Here is an 18,908-nt window from a genome sequence, read left to right on the forward strand (position 1 = left end):
CTATAGTCCCTATATTTAATATATGGTTTTGGGTTGGCGATTTTGGCGGCTTTCGAGTCCCTCTATTGGCGATTGCTGTGACAACTGATCTGGGCACCCTGGTGATTCGTCATCAACAAAATTTTAATGGTTACCTACACAAACTAAATTTTCCTCAATATACCAATTTGTGGAATGGATACGTAAATTTGTAAAGCCTTTGTGTTTTGAAATACCTTTTTTGTTATAAACCCTCAAGTTGAAATTTACGATAAGATGTTAACAGCAAAGGCAAAATTTAATATTCATCCCTAAAAAGAAGCGCGATATTTTGCTATGTAATAATTTACGCTTCAAAAAAGCAACCGTATCATTACGTGCTTGTCCCCGAAACGCCTCTAAGAGAAGTCTCTTAGGCCCGAAAGCAGAAATAAAGTCAAAAATTTGGAGGTTATGTTATTAAAATTTTCTTTTGGTATTGCCAAAACGGTGTTGCAATTTGACATTCGTGTTGCGACAAACAATGGAAAACTTAAGTTGCATATTTCTGTTTATTAAGTTTCGAATTAAACACATGAGAATTTAGAGAAACATTTATTTCAATATATAGCGTGCTTTGCCCCGACCAAAATTTTCATCGTGGAGCAAAATGAATATTTCTCATTTAACCAATTTGTAGAATACATACGTAAATTTTAACACCTGGTGCCGTAATTTTGTAATATATTTTTTGGAATAAACTGTGAATTGAAATTTACATTAAGGTATCAACTTCAAATTTGTAATTTAGCATTTACCATTAACCCAAATTGTCCGTGGTATTGTACAGATCTTCCTTACCCGATGTATAACAATTCAGTCAATCGCAGAATTTTAAAATTTTATTTTTTGGTTTTTATATCCTGATAAATAAAAAAAAACATAAATGATCTGTTAATGTACAGATAAAAAAAATAGTAAGAGCAGATTTCATGCAAATTTTGTTAAAAGAAAATTTTCTGATAACGTCATCAACATTGTCTCAAAGACACGTGCATCTGTTTGGGTATGCGCGGTTCAAAAATAACCGAAACGGTACAGCATTTTCAAATTTTCGATAAGATGGGGAAATCCATTTTTGGTTTGCTCATTCAAATAAACTGATTAATTTTATAGTCTTTTCAACCAGCATATATAAGCAATTCTTAATTGAAACTACAACTCTCAAAATTTACAAATTTTTTATTACCAGAACTAAAATTATTATTACAAAAGACAGAGTTCAATTCGCTGTTAAACTACGACCTTCGTCATTCGTGAAGGATGGCAGTCATCATTTATGTTATAAACACTAGGCGGAAAAGTATCTTACGGATGCAATTCCCCAGTTGAAGCAATGTGTGTTTTACGGCGAGTAGCGGGGACGCTTTGATCTGGTCCACAAGGTCGTAGCCAGTGCGTCGCTAGGAGTGTTTACAACTTGTTAAAAAACTACTTCTATATTACTATCAGTGTTGGGCAGTATCTAGATACTTGTATCTAAATAAAGTATCTAGATACATTTTTGGGTATCTAGTATCTGTATCTAGATACAATCGAATTTAAGCACTAAATATCTGTATCTAGATACAAAATTAGTGGCGCAGATACAGATACATTTTTTTATTTCACTTTTTTTTTCAGTAATTATTAGTTGAGTTATACTACTAGTAGTAATTTTTGATACTTCATGTTGGTGATTTTGGTCACATAAACAAAAGTAGAGGTAAGAGGTACACTAATAGTGTTCTGTCACGGAAATTTTCATATTTTAAATACCATCATTTCCTACATGGTAGCCTTCAGTACTTATACATCTTTAAATATAATCCTGAGGGGTAATAAATCTAAGCCATCGTAAGAAGATATTTTAAAAACCATAAACCGCAATTCACTATTCACTGCGTTTTACCCTTGTCGGGGCAATGTACTTTATCTGTGTACCAGTGGCGGCTGGTGGGTCAAAATTTCGGGTCGGCCAAATATTTTGAGTCTACACCTTGGTGTTATATATTTTCGTAATGTATGGCTGCTACTCATTAACCACTGACATTTTACGTGCCAGGATGTACAAAACATCTCAAATGTTTCGACCTGTTAAAATAATTTTTTATAGGAAATTGACAATGTCAGTTTGATTCCAAATACTATTAATCCTTAATTCTACTTGTTCTGCTTTATCATTAATTGAGAACCACCGAAAACATTATTTTTACTGAGTTCCGCGTCGACCGGCGGCTATACGGCTTGCCGACCCCGGACATCCACAATTAAATAATAATAATTAAATAATGACATGCAGTTAAAAAATATAAAAAAAGTAATAATAAAAGTACCAACTGTTAACTATCTTCATTTACATTTATTTATTTTTAATGTATATGACAAATTGTCAAATAAATTAATTGAATAATTGAAAAATTAAAATGATTTAAAACTTTAAATTCGTTTCTGAAATATCTGAAAACGCTTAGATGCTAAAAATACAGAAAAAGCGCATTTATGGTGTAGCTAAGTTATGTACGAAAAATAAAATTTTAGATAATTTAATGTAATTTTTTTCGTTTATTATTCATACACAGAAAAATGTATTAAATCGACAATTATTATTTAAAAAAAAATAGTATGCACTGAAGAACATCGAAGCCGTTATTGTCTTGTAATTTGGTTAGCTATCTTAAATATTAAGCGTTTTAAAAACTAAATTCGCGTTGCTGGGTACGGCGAAGGAGGATTTCGCCGGACCTGGCACAACATACGTTCCGCCAGGTCTTTGTCTACTACAGTGTACTAGACAAAGAGAACGATGAAACCGTAAGCTGCTACGAAGTCGAAACATCGAGCATAATGCATTCCTGGGTACGGCTTGCCGAAATCTCGCCGGCAAAGCGTGTTTATCAGCATTTAAAATTAGCAACAAATGCTTTATTTTGTACCTACAACATAATAAAATATATTTTTAATATATATGATCTATCCTAACGTACATTCAAACTTTATTTCTTTTTTTATTTTCTAATTTCAACGCTTACTAAGTATTTTAAAATGACTGGTACGGCGTGGCCGACCCTGCCGCCCCTGACCAGCCGCCCCTGCTGTGTACCTGAGCAACCCGGGTCCGGTAGGCCCGCTGTTTGTATTTGTGTTATTAAAAATAAGAGTAATTTTAATAGTGAAAATATGTGTTTAAGGTATGTTATTATTTTTAGAAAATAATAATTGCGTGTTACATAATGATTAATGTTTTCAATTAGCACAAATTAGTTTGTAATCGACTAATCGAATGTTCAATACATACATTTCTCTCGCATAAATTGCATATTTGTTACTGTTTTATATCTTTATTTTTCGGACAAATGTAGCACCTTTTCCTGTTGCCACATGTGTCATTTCTTCACTTTTTCATTGTTGGACCTAACGCGAGGCGGGCTTGGCAGGTTCGTTTTGCCCTAGAATGTGCCGATTATGTTTAAATGTAATTAATTATCTTGGGCAATAAAATTAATATTTTTACAACCTTCCGTAGAATAATTTATCGTGATTCGTGATATATTCTCAGAAATCGTGAAACGAGATTAAAATAAAATGAGTTTCAACAAAAATCTGAAAATTTAAAGTTGCACTCTGGCGATTTCTGCCTGCCAGGCAGCCTTTGATCCTATAAGGGATTTAAATACCTTTCTAAGAAATTGTACTTATTTTGCCTTAAACGGAACCAGCAATGCTTCATAAAATGTATATACCTGCGGCACCGGGATAGACGAATACCGGACATGGTCATAAAAACATCGTAAGCCGATATTGAAGAATAATAATTTATGACAGGTTGCCGCCAACAGACCTTCAGCACAGAATAATCATTTCCGGTATTCTTTTGAAATAATAATTTTAATGCTGGAGATAATTATTAGATATACTCAAACACAATTTGGACAGTGTGGGAATAAAAACAAAAAAACATATTCTTTTTAAGCGTACGTAATAAATATTGGACAATTTGCGACACATCAATCAATGAGAGTTTAAAAATAAATTTCACATGTTCTAAACATTATAAAGGCACTTCTACTGCTATGGAAGTGGACGTTGTTTTAGAAGGGTTTAGGAAATTATGTATGTATGGTCTAATTTATGGCAAAATAATATCCGACGGAAACAGTAGTGTCTACAATAAATTACTGTCATCAGTGTCATTAATTAATATATATCATCTGCATGGTTCATAATTTCATATTCAAAAGATTGAATGTAAGAATCATATTATTCGCAATTACGTATCCGAGGAAGCGGTACAAAATTTGGCGAATAGCGAAGCGATGGCCTATTTGCAGGAAAAAAGAAAAGATTTTTCAGTCTTGCATAACTATGCAACTGTAAAATGTTTATTTTTTAAATTTAATACCACAATCCCTTCTTCTGCACCTGTGGAACGGGTGTTTAGTACTGGAAACCAAATTCTGACACCACGAAGAAATAATTTAGGTGATAATACTTTTGAAATGTTGTTAATTTTAAAAAATTCATTAAACAATACATAAAAAAATACATAAAAAGTTTTCAGTTATTTTATTCGCCAAAGTTTCAAAAAGTATCTGTTTTCTTGTATCTTGTATCTAGATACATTTCGAAAAAGTGGAAAACAATCTGTATCTAGATACTTTTATCTTCCATATATCTGTATCTGTATCTAGATACTTTTAAAAGTATCTGTCCCCAACACTGATTACTATATTACTTCAAATAAAAATACTCGATGCAATTTTTAATTTTTCAAACACAGGACCACACATTTGTGGTCTCCAAAATGTTATATTATGTTGATGTAGTCCAAAAGAAAAATATATTTGTAATCAAACTATCGCCGCGACAGCACTGGATCGAGCGTATGAAACACAACTCCGCGCGTTGGTTATAAATCAGAATGTATAAAGTACGGCGTTCATCGTTTGTAAGTCACAGCCTCCAAAATTTATACTAACTTATATTAGCAGCTATATTCAGAGTTTTCAAAATCTGTCTAACAGTCAGAATGTAAAAACGGAATGTGTGATTAAATAATCATTTATTCGTAAACGTCTATAAATTTGCTTAAGGTGCTTTATTTCCGCGATCCTCATACGATAAGAGACGGCTATTTGGATCGAAAACGTAAATTGGGCCAAAAATTTTGAAGTTATGTTATTAGCATTTCTGTTTGTATTGCCAAAAGGGTGTTGCAATTTTGCATTCATGAAGCGAACAGCTATGCTAAACTTAAGTTGCATATTTATCTTTACGTTTATTTACTCTCGAGTTAAATACACGTTTTGAAATTAAAGAAGCATTTTTTTTCATAGGACGCGTTCCGTCATTACCAAAATTTTAATAGTTAACTCAACAAACTGCATTTTTCTGAATATACCAATTTCTAGAATAGATACGTAAATTTATGAAGCCGCTTTCGTTGTTTTGTAACAATTTTTTTGTAATGATTCATAAAAATAGAATTTTCAGTAAGAACTTGACTTTCAAAAGTTCCAAATCAAAATTTAATATTCATCCCTAAAAGGAAGCGGAATATCTTGTTAAGTAATAATTATTTAGGCATCAAAGGTGAAATCGTATCATAACGTGCTTATCCCCGTAACACCGCTAAGAGAAGTCTCTTAGTCCTGAAAGCAGAAATAAAGTCAAAAATTTATAGGTTATATTATTAGAATTCTCGTTTGGTATTACCAAAACGGTGTTGCAATTTTCCATTCATATTGCGAACAGCAATGCGAAACTTAATTTGCATATTTACAAATAAGATAGTAAGAGATTAACGTCTCTGTTATTTTAATGTTAAACAGAATATCGCTTTTTTAATTAAAAATTGACTTGAATTGAAATTTTCAGCGCTGTTGCCACTTTATTGAGGCTCAAAATATTAACGAGAATGACAAATTTCTAATTTTTTACTGATAAATAGGTAACCATTGATAGCAGTATCGTAGCGTATTGAATAATTTTAAAGTTTATTTGTCTGCGTTATATGCCAGCATGAAAATGTTACTCATCGTTATTTTACTGCAAACATTTAAATCAAATTAGGGAACGATGCATCTGCATCTGATGCATCTGCATCTGATGCATCCAGCGTTGTCTCGTTGACCTTGGAAATCTGTAGCAAGTGTAATAATATTGTGCAATACTGTCTACTGCACTTGCCGCCAACCTACCAGCCTACCACCGCGTCCCGTCAGTCTCCAATTTGTAGTTGTAACGAAGAGTCGAATGTAGCCGCTGTTGTTGTTATCACGCTATTGTTGTTTATTGTGCCATCGTTGTTTATTCTGCCATCGTTGTTTATTCTGCCATCGTTGTTTATTCTGCCATCGTTGTTTATTCTGCCATCGTTGTTTATTCTGCCATCGTTGTTACGTAAAAAAAGTGAATTTTATCACAATATGTGTGACTCGGAAGCAGGAAGTTCTGGCCTAGGTCGTTCTAGAGAAAGGTAGGTGAATAATTTTTTTTATTACGCACTTCAATAACAATAATTTCTGGTGATTCTATACTTTGGCTTAAATTGTTGAACAAAACGTGTTGTGCAGATAACGCTAGGGGAGTTCCGGCCACAGTGGTTTGGTGGTCATTTTTTCACTTAGATTTTTATACATTTTAGTTGTGTATCATTAGTCCGATGTATTTGTTGAATGACGACCGCCATTAACCACACAAAGTAATTATAAAAAAAATCAAAAACTTAATTTTAACGCAAAAGTAGTCGTAGAGTCGGGTGGCGTAAAATAAGGGCCTGAATAGAGAATACTTTCATATTTAAAAGTAAATGTATTTCAGTGTGCCATCTTTTTGAATTCAGTTAGAAATACTGTTAAATTATGTGGTTGATCCATATTGGTAATCAAGAAAAAAAGCTCATTTATCAATGACCTCAGACTTGAAAAAAATTACATCTAAAACAACATTAAAGTTCCGTTATCATAAAAATTCAGATATTTATTTCTTAGCGATCTTTCTGTTAGTGTTATTAAATTGATCTTGTTTCAACGTTTTTGCCGTAGCCTGGTATTTTTTTCTTTTTCAAATTTTTAACTTACTATTGCTTTTGTTAAAGTTTAAAAACATATGCTGCCCATAAGGAATACGAAAGTTGAAAAATGTTGTAGATTGTTTTTAGTACTTGCATTTTTATGCTGCTCTTGTAGTGATACAGTTTGATTTCAATCGATAAGCTTCTACGACAAAAACAAAATTTTTCACAAAAATGGCTTTCTAAGAGTAAAACAATAAAAATGCTAATGCTAGTTTGCTAAATTTTTATAAATACATATATGTCTATGTCAGGGTTGGAAAAAATCGGATTAAAAAAAAAATCAAAAATCAATGATTAGTTTTTAAATTACATTTTTTTTGTTTTTTTTAATGTTTTTAATTTTTCTTTGATTTTTTTAGTTTTTCGGTTACCCACAGTAATTCAAACTTCAAAAGTAGTGAGACAAAAATTAAAAGTTATGTAACTAAATTTTAACTTTTAATTATTTTTATTCAGTTTTTAAAAGCTATATTTTAGTAGTTGTTGTAATTTTCATTTTCTAGGTATTTTCATACATTCACAAATGCGGCTCTGCCTAGTTTGAATCGTGCCTCTATCGGCAAATGTAAACTGCAGCTGACGAAATAAATACTTTACGTTCCAAGAGTCTAATTCTATTAATTTTGGGAAAGTGTCGTAAAACCATTGTCAGTTTCTTTTATTGAAAGCTTGAAAGGGTCTGCATCCATTGTAGACGTAAACGTAAACATGCCAGATGCTTGTTTTTTGCTATTAATTTACGACACTGCCAAAGTTAGGAGAATTGGATTGTACTTGTAAATTGTAACGGATCTTTCGCCTTCGTGGTGTCCCGGAAAAATCTACGTAAATTGCGGCGGCACTCAGGTAGTACCCTTATTGAATTAAATTGCATTTAAAAGACTGTAACATGCATTATATGCTCGTAATTCAAAAAGAAAATTTAAAAAATCAAGAATGATTTAAATCAATGATTAAAAAAAAATACTTGGTTTAAATTACGATTTAAATCAAAAAGTCAGGCCAACCCTGGTCTAGGGACAATATCGAGTCTGCAACTTTCGCAAATGATAAAAACTACTTCGCGTCAGTTATACAACAGAACAATAAAATCGGAACGCCCTGCTATCAATTTGAATATATTTTAAGTCCATTGGCTTCAATTAATCAAAAAATTTGTCTAATGTGTTACGCAGTTATTTAACAACACAGTAGAAAAGAGTATATGTTAATAGTGCTAGTAGTGGGAGTAGATTAGAGCTTGGGTAGTTATTAAAATCTAGTTGTATTGGCTTGCTTTCTTTCTTCTTCTAACAGACCTGAATTTTATCGCAAAAATTTCATATCATTATACAGGGTGAGTCACAAAACACGCGGTCATCGATAACTCATAAATTGTTAGAAAAAAAGTCAAGCACCAAAATTTACGATACTTTGAGGGCTGTATGCTAAAATTATTTTTATTTAACTCAGAATCTTCAGTTTATTAGGGTTGGGACACTGCTTGTTTTTTTTTTTTTTAATGAAACGCCCATATATTTCTACATTTACTAGCCATTTCCTGGTTTTTATAAGCATAATTTATCATTTAAAATCGATTGCGAGGTTGCCACGTTATTCCTTTTTTTTTTAATTCTTTCGACAATGAAAGAGTTATCAAAAAAATCGCAAATTGTGTGTTACAATATTTGGCACTTTGTTGTCGTACCAATTAAATCAAATTTTAAAATACCCATTGTTTAAAAAAGTTCTGATAGTTTAATACAATTTACAAATATGGATATTTATATTTTTCCATTAGCACACAGTGTTTTATTACGATATCTTATTCTAATTTTGTGCTCATTTTTTCAATATGTCAATGTCTCTTAAAAAAGTAAAAAAAAAACATAGGAACTCTCAACTTTAAATATAGAAAATACTTAACAAATGGGGAAGAAAACAAAAAATAGAATGAGATGCGATAATAAAATACATGATGTTGTATTTGAAAAAATTGGAATATCGTTATTTGAAAATTGTAATACTTATTTTTTTGATAAACATTATGTACATGAAGATTTAATTTTATTTATACCACAACAAAGCGCGTCTTTCCACAAAATCTTGTTACACAAATTTAAAAAATAACCCTGCTGCGATTTTATTTGTGAATACTTTCATTCCCAAAAAAATTGAAGAAAATTGGAATAGCGTGCCAACGTGGCATCGGAATTTCAAAAATAAATTATCATTTCTAATAATTGATGAAACATCAAGGAACGCGCGGTAAATGACTCGCCCTGCGAAATTTGTAATATCTCATTAAAAAGTATTTTGAAAAAACTACGAATAGGTAATAATAAAAAAATTAGAATACTCTGAAAGTGAGGGAAACTCTGGACATGCACATTTAGAAAAGCAGCGATATAGAACAAAAAAATAACAAAAATGATAAGTACATATCAGCATTTTTTTAATTTTGTAATTATTGGATATATTCTTCCCATTAACAGAAGATAAAAAGTACAGTAACGTATTGTTTACGTGAAATTTAGAAATAGTAAGTTCAACATGCATGTTTTGATTTCATTTTAAAATAATTCACTTACAATTTTATGTTATACAAAGTGTCAAACGATAACACAAGCTGCATTATCACGTCAAAACAAACCAACAATTATTAAGAAGTTGGGGCCATAGTTTGCTCCAATCCGAATTAAAATACGCTTTTGAGGATCTATTAACGCAGGGTCAGAAAGAGTACTAACGGCAAAATTGGCAAGGTCGATAACAGCACATTTGCGACCCCAACTTCTTAAGGATGATTTCTTGCTTGATTTGAAGTGATACAGCTTGCGTTAACGTTTGGCAATTCAAACCTGCCATCCTGTATAAAAGTAAAAAATACGCAACTCCTAAAAAAACGGTGTATATTCAAATTGTTCCCTGAAAACAGTTTTTAATTAATCTCTTTGAAGTCACAATTTTTCAACACTAGATTATATTTTGATTAAAGTGCAACACTTCAAGTCAAAGTTTCAGTATTTATTTTTGTCGTAGTTATTGTACGAAATTCTCGAAGGGGGAATGTAAAGATCCGATGTGCAATTTAAAGCATCCCTATAAGTTCTGTCGGGACTTTCAAATGGAGAGATGTCATAGAGAGTACTGTCGATACCTTCATGTGTCCTCAAAAGATGAAATCCAGTACAGAGAAACGCTATATCAAAGCGACACCATGAGGTACGAGACGTTGAGAACATTACAAATTTCGGGCATTTGTCAAGAATTTAAACAATTCGGCAACTGTAAATACGGAAGCAAATGCAAATTTACTCATAGGACAATAGAGGAACAAGAAAATGATAAGTTTATTTGTCCAGTCTGTTTCTCCGAAATAAGCATGACCTCTTGGTGCATTTTGAACCCTTGTATGCATAGTACTTGCGAAGGTTGTTTAAGAGAATTGATTGCACGTGATATGCCTCAATGCCCTGTATGCAGAGGCCAAATAGAGGAGGGAAGTTGTCCACTTTCTTTTATTGGTACTTTTTTTTTTAATTTTTCGTCTTTGACTCCAATTTAATCGATCAGCTTCAGTAGCTCATCGGTTCGATCCGCTGAAATTTTATGTGCTATATGATCTCGTTTTTAGAATTTTAACACCCACTCCCTGCAGAGAGTTCTTAATGAAGAGATGTAGAAGGGTTCAGTGCAAATACCGCCATGAATTTATTATATGTAACAAGATCCAATGTTTGGGCAGTTTAAAGTGCATCATGGTACATAATTTAACTCCGCAGGAAATAGAGCAGGTTGAAAGTGAGGAGATGCCTTTTTCACAAAATATTAATATCGAACTGCGTCGGCTAGCCTATGTTATAACAAATAGTTATAAAGCAGATATCCAGAATCATATGTGTACAAGGGAGCTCACAAGAACAGAAACTTGTATAAGAAAAACATGTGTAGTCTGTAAGCCTCAAGAAAACTATCCGTTGCCCCTCATGAGTATGTTATGACAAAATGTGTTTGACATTTTATTTTTCACTTTTTTTTATTAGGAAAAATTGTATGCCACTCCTGTAGATTGCCATTGTTGCCCAGTAAGTCTTTCTACTTAGTCACATGCGGGCATGTTATTTGTGAACAATGCTTATCTCATGCCAGAGTGGTGGTCTTAGAAGAGGACGACACAGTTTTATATTTCTGCCCTGATCCCTTGTGCGCTTCAATGACTGAAGTCAAAAGATTGCATTGGTAAGTAGTTTCGCTTTTTGCTTTCGTAGAAAATTGTTAGAAATTTAGCTTGTGATCAGTAGTGGAATCTTGGAACTTCATTTGGTACTTATAATTATGTAATTATTCGCTTCAAACAAAAATACTTAACAAGCAGGAAAAACCCGTTTTCCGGTTTCAAAATAGAAACAAAACGGGAATTTTGTTTTCTTGCTTCAAAACAAAAAAATTAAAACACGATATTTCAAAAGTTCGATACACCAATATGTGGCAAGGTGTATCTGGCTCAAAGCAAAAAATTGTCATGTTTTCGCATTTTTTCTTTTTCGTTTCGCCCAAGAAATTTTAGAACCAGTGTTTGTGTTATGGTCTTAACGAGTTCATCACTTATTTTTCAGAAAAAAAAAACGTCTTACCCATCACCTGACATATTCAGAGGGAACTCCTAAAATCTTTCAAATATGGCATAAAACACTCAAAAAAAGGATGCTGGACAATGTTATAATGAGTAGTTCAGGTAACTCATTTCTACTCTTTATAATCAATCTATTTCATGTCAATCTTCTTCTATAGATCTGAATGTTTTGAAATTGGCAAAACAACATTTAGAGGACACAGAATGTTGGCAAGTTGATTTGGTGCGACCAATAGAAGAGATCGTTTTTGAATACGTACCCTGCAGCCGATACGAGATAAGTGACAGCGACGAAGAACCTTTCCAAAGTAATGCTACCGACGAAGAATATGAGCCAACTTCTGAAGTGTCAGAAGAAAGCGATGAAAATGGCGAAACATCTGAGCACACGAAGTCTCAGTTACAGACTTGCAAGAAAAGATTGTTTGAAGGAGGTAGGTATTTCATTAAGTAATTATAATTACGAAATATTCAGGCTTTTTGTAAAAAAAATCCAAAACGTCTTTTTAATGGCCGACTTAGATTTTTTTACTCTTGTCTTAAACTCAGGTTTCTATTTTCTCGGATTCTGATCAATTTTATTAAAATGTCAATTTTTTTTCGTTAGCTTTCTTGCTAACATTTCCAAAGATGCTATAAAAATGATTAGTACCTAACTTAACATAATAAACGTAACTTACATAACACATGTAACACTAATTACCTATACATTATACATATGCTATTTCCAATATACTTTCGTGCATAAACATAAACCAATATTACACATTTTTGAAAACAAACAACTTACACACATCCATCACATATTTTTATTCGTCCATCTGAAAAATCTTTTCTTAACTCAAATGTTAAACTCCAAACCACCAATCGGGTGTTATGTAAGTTGCAAATAAGACTTTTGGCATACCAAAACTTTTTTTTTTAAATAACTAGAAAAATTTTTTCTAGCTATGCCTGATACCTAAATGTAGTATATTTTAATATACAGGGTTAGTATAAAGTCCCGGAACGGGCGAATAACTTTATTTGAAAAGTTTTTTGCTGAAATTTTTTTTGGATATATACCTACAACATTGATTGCATTGATTACAACATACAGGTTTTTTGGCATTTTCTGATGCAGAATAAAAAACTAATTTCAGAAATTATCAACTTGTTTATTTCTAGTGAAACAACATCTGGGTGTTCCATTAAAGTTGCCATGTTTAATTATACATCCAAAGCAAATTTCAGAAAAAAAAACTTTTCAAATAACAAAGTTATTCAAACGTTTCGGGACTTTATACTAACCCTGTATAATTCTTTGGAACAACCCAATAAATAATGTATGCAATGCCATTTGAAAAGTAAGTTACTCTCATCTGTAGAGATTTTTACAACTTACGTTATACCTAATATTAGTCGTTTATAATGTTCTAATAATTTTTCAAATATTTATAGAAGGACAAAGTTCAAGTAGTTCTTCAATGCCCACTACCTCGAACCGCAATGAAGACTTTGACTTGATGTTTACGCCATTGGTTTCGCCTGTTGAAGAATCAAACTGCAGGATTTCCGCTCATTTGACCATTTATATAAAGAAATGTTTCGTTTCAATGAAGATACACACCGTTTTACATGAAGGGCATTACGTTTGTGATGCTTGCAGTGGAGATGACAATACCATCAGCGGATTTTTGTATTCTGGTTTGCCCGCGACAGACCATAAATGTATGTATAGTAACAAAAAAATGCAAATCGAAGTTTAATTTTTGTTGTAGGTAATAAACTTTCCGACAAAAACAGAACACTTGTGCTGCTGTCTAGAAATTTTGGCGAACGTGAAATCCAAGTGAAAGTTCGTTACTGTCTCCCCGTCGGAAAATTAATAGGGGAGGAACTGCCGATTGAAGAGGAACGTAAGTTCATAACACCGTTAATTATGGATTGTGGTTCTTCTGCCCTAGTAAACCCATTAACGTCAAAAACCAAAGGAAAACGCCATTGTTGTTATTTCTGTGAACAGTTTTTTGTTGAAATGTCTTCACATATTCTTCGAAAACACAAAGATCAGGAAGAAGTGAAAAATATTATGACTATGAAAGCTAATAGTGTGGAACGGAATGCTGCGTTACGAGAGATCAGGCGAAAGGGTGATTATAATTTTAACAAAAATGCCACCTGTGAGGAAAAAATTGCTATAAGGAGAGTAGTGACAGGACAAGCCTCCAATTTAATTACTTGCCCAAATTGTTTTGGTGAAATAATGACCAGAAACTTTGCTCGACATGAACGCAAATGTACTGGACGGCCACCAAATAGAAGAAATGTGCTTAAAGAAGCTCGCTTTAAGATTATCCAGAAGGAATTTACAGCGAATTCTTTCAGTCAGAAACTTTTTCTCGCTTTCTTAGAGCCTGTTCAAGTTGGGCTAATTCTACACGAGATATTAGAAGATAAATGTTTGAAACTTGTTGCTGAAAGATATTCCTTAATGCATCGTGGTTCATACAGCGCATTAAAGAACGATCGCCAACATTTGCGTAGAATGGCACGATTGATTTTAGATGTTAAAGACATAAACCCCTCCATTCTGGATTTTGAAGATCTGATACTCTATGGAGGTTATGATGCCTTACTAGAGGGAGTTTTCAATTTGTGTTCACTTGACAAGGAAACAGGCGAGTTTGGAAAGCCAAGTCTGGCAAAAGCTTTACGATCGAGTATTACATTTCTTTTAGACGCACTTAACGTTGATTATTTAACTCATAATCTTCCCACACAATGTGAAGAGCGTGGCCGTTTCGACAATTTCAAAACTCTCCATGATAAAAACTATGGAATCTATGTTGGCAGGTCAGCTGGTCGAACCAGCTTGCAAAGAAAAGCAGCCAAATTACATAATTTACCAAAGGCAAAGGACGTTAAATTATTTTCCACATTGATAGTTTCTGAAGCGGAGCAGGCGTATCAACGGTTACAGGACGGTTTCGATTTCGACACATGGCTAAAATTAGGAAAGGCTGCGTTGGCAAGAGTTATTGTGTACAATAGACGTAGAGTCAGTGAAGTTGCAAGTATGTCGTTGGAATTGTATAACAAAAAAATCGAACTTGATGATGAAATACTTCAATCCCTTCCAATGTATCAACGGGAGTTAGCGAATAAATACAAAGTTATGACTTTGATTGGAAAGCGTCTACATATATTACATGTGCTGTTGGACGAAAATCAATGCAGGTAAATGAGTACTTTGATTTTTCTACTTTTTAAAAGATTTTTGATTGTGTTGTAGGTATCTAGATATGTTTCTCCAATATCGAAAAGAAGCTGGTGTTCCCTATTCAAACAATTACCTTTTTGGTATACCTACGAGAGCGATGTTTATCGATGCTTCAGTTGTTTTAAGAGATTACTCAGAGAAATGTGGTGCTGAAGAACCGCATCTTTTACGTTCCACTTATTTAAGAAAACAAGTCGCAACCCTTTCCCAATTGTTAACAATGAATGACAATGAAATCGGTCAGATTGCAAAATTGATGGGTCATAGTCAGAAAGTCCATGAACAAGTATATCGACAAGACGAACTTTTATTTCAACTAACAGGGTGGGCAAAATTTTTGACTATCGTAGATGGAGAAGAACTCTTTTCATACAGAGGTAAAAGTCTCGACGAAATACTCACTATTGCACAAGATTTACCAGTACCTGAAGAGGATCCGGCGTTAGACGATCATATTACCTCTGAAGAATTATTAGGAGACAATCTCAGTTTGGATTCGTTTGAAACTACCTGTTCAACAGAAAGTACAATCAACAGAATGGAAACGAACCTCATGCAGGAGGTATCAACAGACACTCAAGTCTCACAATCAGGTGTGATAGAATGTTATACTACAGACAATATTACTGAAGTGCCTTCGGATCGTCGAAAGTGTGACAAAGTTACACATACTACACAAGAAGCGCTTTCTGAAAAAGTAGGGGGTACGTATGCTGAAAAGTCTAGAAAATTGTATATCATTGCTGATATTTTTTATAGCGAGAGCCAGTACTGAAGACCGGAGGATTGAAACACCAAAGAAAAAAATATCGAGTCACAGGGGAACTTTGAACACGAAGTCACCAAAATCGCAGAAATCACCAAGAAAAACGACAATCGCGGAGATAAAGCAGAAATTGCAAATAACTCCTGTAAAGAGAAGAGGAAAGAAACCATTCACCTCAGAGCAAATGTCTTTAATGCAGAGACATTTTTCGCAATACATATCCAGGGGTCATTTGGCACCACCGAAGCTGTGTGCAGAATTTGTTGAAACGAACCAGCTCTTCTCTGATCGCAGTGGTCGAGACGTGTACAACTGGATCCAGTATCAGAGAACTAAGCGAAGATGAAACTAGTGGATCAGCTGTCTCTTTTGTTTTTTTTTTTGTTTTGTTTACAAGTTGTGATAATTTTTGATATTTTTGTAATTTTAAACACTGACTTTACATGTTAATATTGTATTAAATTTTATAATATAATAAAAAACGTCTTAAATTCACAGCTCGTATTTTTAACTCGAGAGTAAACACAAACGTGCAAGTAATTGCTTTCTGCAAACAGGAATGCAGAATTGCAAAACCGTTGAATTCGAGACTAAATAAACGAAAATATAAAACTTAAGATTTGCATTGCTGTTCTCAAGATGAAAGCTTAATTGTAAAGCCGCTGTGTTCTGTTGTAAGTGTTGCAAATCATTGCGAATGTAGTATGCAACCAACCTTGCTCAATTTTTCGTTTAATTACATGAAAACATATCAATTTCCGAATTTTAAATCAAATAGATTTATTCAAGCTTTCATGTTTACAATATTTTGTATAAATGTTAATTATAATATGATGGTGGAGTTGTCAATGTCCAAGTAGACATCCTGGTAAATTTTTCAACACAGTCAGGATAACACATAAACGTTCCACGGGGCTAGAGAATATTCGGGCCTAAGAGACTAGCTGAGACACACACAAATTGTGTTATGCCATTTCTGACTTACCAACTTCATCGCCATCTGAATATGAGTAGAATCACTATAAAGCCATTAAACTCTTAGGCCGGTGTACCCCCTTCGCCTGCTAAGATGTGTAATAATGGCACGGGCCTAGAGCGTTGTATATCGTCATGGCTATTATTATTATTATTATTATTATTATAGTAAGTTGGTCAACAGGCACTAGTCCCAATTACAGACCAACAGATACATACAGAAGGTATAGATGTATAAAAACTACTGTCATATTCATCACACAGCTATAAATTACCGCCTGACCCAGAAAGGTTAAATTATGACAATAGTACAATTAGACCGTTGGAAGAAACGCCAGAGAAAGTAGTTATCAGTGTATCACATGAAAACATCGAAAGTATTTTGATATTGATTGTACAGGGTACACATTTCAAATATTGGAGAGTGCTTTTCAATGTCAATACGAGGAGTTGGTAAGTAAAATGAGTAATGGTACCGGGACGAAGGTCTCGGAACAGAAAATGACAATTTACTAAGGAGATGGGGACAATCAATTTGAAAGTGTATTAGTTTATGGAGAAAATTCAAAGAAGCCCTAATGCGTCTTGTCTGTAAGTCGTCAAAACCAAAACGTGCCAACAGTGTGGAATGGGAAGAGCCCCTTGCGGGATACACGCCATCAATTTTAAAAACCAAGAATTTCAGGAATCGCCGCTGAATCTTTTCCAAAGAGTTAATATGTATTTGAGAGAACGGAGTCCAAACCACGCTCGCATACTCAAGCACGGAGCGCACATAACAAAAATATAGAATGCGCAAGCAAGTAACATCATGGAAGCTACCACCGCATCTCAAAATAAAACCTAGAGATTTATATGCACGTGCACAAATGTTGTTAATATGATTAACAAAGGTTAATCTTGAATCAAAGGTGACTCCCAAGTCCCGGAATGAATTAACCCTGGATAAAATAGTGTCATCAATGGTATAGCTGTACAGTATTTCTGAATTCTTATTGGTAAATGACATTACAAAACATTTCCTTAAATTCACAGAAAGTAGATTAGTATTACTCCACTTACAAAAACGGTCCAGATCATTCTGTAATAAACGACAGTCATCCAAAGAAGAAATCCTTCTGAAAATTTTTAAGTCATCTGCGTATATAAGTGTGCTAGAATTAATTTTTTTCACAATGTCGTTGATATAAATAGTGAAAAAGAGAGGTCCAAGAACTGTACCTTGTGGTACACCCGATGGAACTAAAATCTTATTAGAAACATGACCATAATACTTAACACATTGGGATCGATTAGATAGATACGACGATATTAAAGACAACAAGGAATCGGAGAAGCCAAAATTATGCAATTTAGCAAGTAAGATGTGGTGGTTTAGTTTGTCGAATGCTTTAGTAAAGTCGGTATATACCGCATCAACCTGAAACTTGGCATCAAAGCTATCCGAAACAAACTGAGTAAATGAACATAAGTTCGAAGTAGTAGATCGACCACTGATAAAACCATGCTGGGAATCAGTAATACTACTGCTAACATTAAATAATAAAAATTTATGTAATACCATCTCAAAGATCTTACTGAAATTACATATTAACGATATTGGTCTATAATTAACCACATCATTTCTAGCACCGCTCTTGAAAACAGGTGTTATAGTAGATAATTTCCAGATGTCAGGGAAAGTTTTTGTTTTTAAAATTAGATTAAATATTATGGTCAAAGGATAACACAAAGCTGAAGCACAGTCTGATAACAAGAATGCAGGAATCCCATCATGACCAGCAGTAAGATTGGATTTCAACTTCTTTAGAGCACCTAGCACTTCAGACTCAGATATATTTGACAGATTAATAGACACATTAGGTGTAGTATCAAAATAATCATCAATGTTGGTGACAGCACAATCACTGTAATTGTTGGTAAAATACGCACTAAACGCATTGACAATCTGCTCTGGACTATTAAGCAATTCACCTGAATAAGTCATTTGCGCAGGGATACCAGTACACTTCCTCAAACTGTTAACATATGCCCAAAATTTTTTTGGATCGGATTTAATATTAGATTCCATATCAAGCAAATATTGGCGCTGTGCCCGCTTAATGTCACATTTCAATTCAGATCGTAGTCTTCTGAAGTCATTGATCATCTCAGAGTTATTAATGTAATTAGAGGACCTTAATTTTCGTAGTAGGCGCCATTTACACTTAAGTTT

At 33.5% G+C, this 18,908-nt stretch overlaps 1 protein-coding gene and 1 long non-coding RNA gene across 5 annotated transcripts; one reads left to right on the forward strand and one right to left on the reverse strand.

Moving 5' to 3' along the window:
• Positions 1 to 6,163: 6,163 nt before the first annotated feature.
• On the forward strand, positions 6,164 to 16,173 carry LOC135121591 (uncharacterized). Of its 4 annotated transcripts, none has more exons than XM_064045894.1 (10): positions 6,164 to 6,475; positions 10,097 to 11,047; positions 11,101 to 11,296; positions 11,674 to 11,792; positions 11,849 to 12,124; positions 13,131 to 13,400; positions 13,451 to 14,350; positions 14,411 to 14,909; positions 14,965 to 15,656; positions 15,712 to 16,173. In XM_064045894.1, exons 4-10 carry the CDS (start codon positions 11,762 to 11,764, stop codon positions 16,062 to 16,064), a joined length of 3,021 nt encoding a protein of 1,006 aa, XP_063901964.1. In that variant the 5' UTR covers positions 6,164 to 6,475; positions 10,097 to 11,047; positions 11,101 to 11,296; positions 11,674 to 11,761; the 3' UTR covers positions 16,065 to 16,173. The 4 variants fall into 4 exon arrangements, with proteins under 4 accessions (XP_063901964.1, XP_063901962.1, XP_063901961.1 ...); XM_064045892.1 differs by having other exon boundaries at positions 10,097 to 10,581; positions 10,692 to 11,047; positions 13,451 to 14,909; XM_064045891.1 differs by having other exon boundaries at positions 13,451 to 14,909.
• Positions 16,174 to 16,473: 300 nt separating this feature from the next.
• Positions 16,474 to 16,837, reverse strand: LOC135121592 (uncharacterized). The gene is made up of 2 exons (XR_010279050.1): positions 16,704 to 16,837; positions 16,474 to 16,650 (listed from the first exon to the last, which is right to left on the reverse strand). It is a non-coding gene; the product is annotated as an uncharacterized LOC135121592 (long non-coding RNA).
• Between the last annotated feature and the right edge of the window lie 2,071 nt (positions 16,838 to 18,908).

This window comes from Zophobas morio, unplaced genomic scaffold (genome assembly GCF_036711695.1).
Source record: "Zophobas morio isolate AGI-343-1 ecotype UQ-CSIRO unplaced genomic scaffold, CSIRO_AGI_Zmor_V1 ptg000634l, whole genome shotgun sequence".
NCBI classification, from domain to species: domain Eukaryota; kingdom Metazoa; phylum Arthropoda; class Insecta; order Coleoptera; family Tenebrionidae; genus Zophobas; species Zophobas morio.

What these genes read in the sequence shown, in the direction of transcription:
- LOC135121591 (XM_064045891.1), top strand. Translation starts at nt 11,762, where the DNA reads ATGCTGGACAATGTTATAATGAGTAGTTCAG. An exon ending in GAAAAGATTGTTTGAAGGAG is followed by an intron (nt 12,125 to 13,130) that starts GTAGGTATTTCA and finishes AAATATTTATAG; the next exon opens with AAGGACAAAGTTCAAGTAGT. An exon ending in TTGGACGAAAATCAATGCAG is followed by an intron (nt 14,910 to 14,964) that starts GTAAATGAGTAC and finishes ATTGTGTTGTAG; the next exon opens with GTATCTAGATATGTTTCTCC.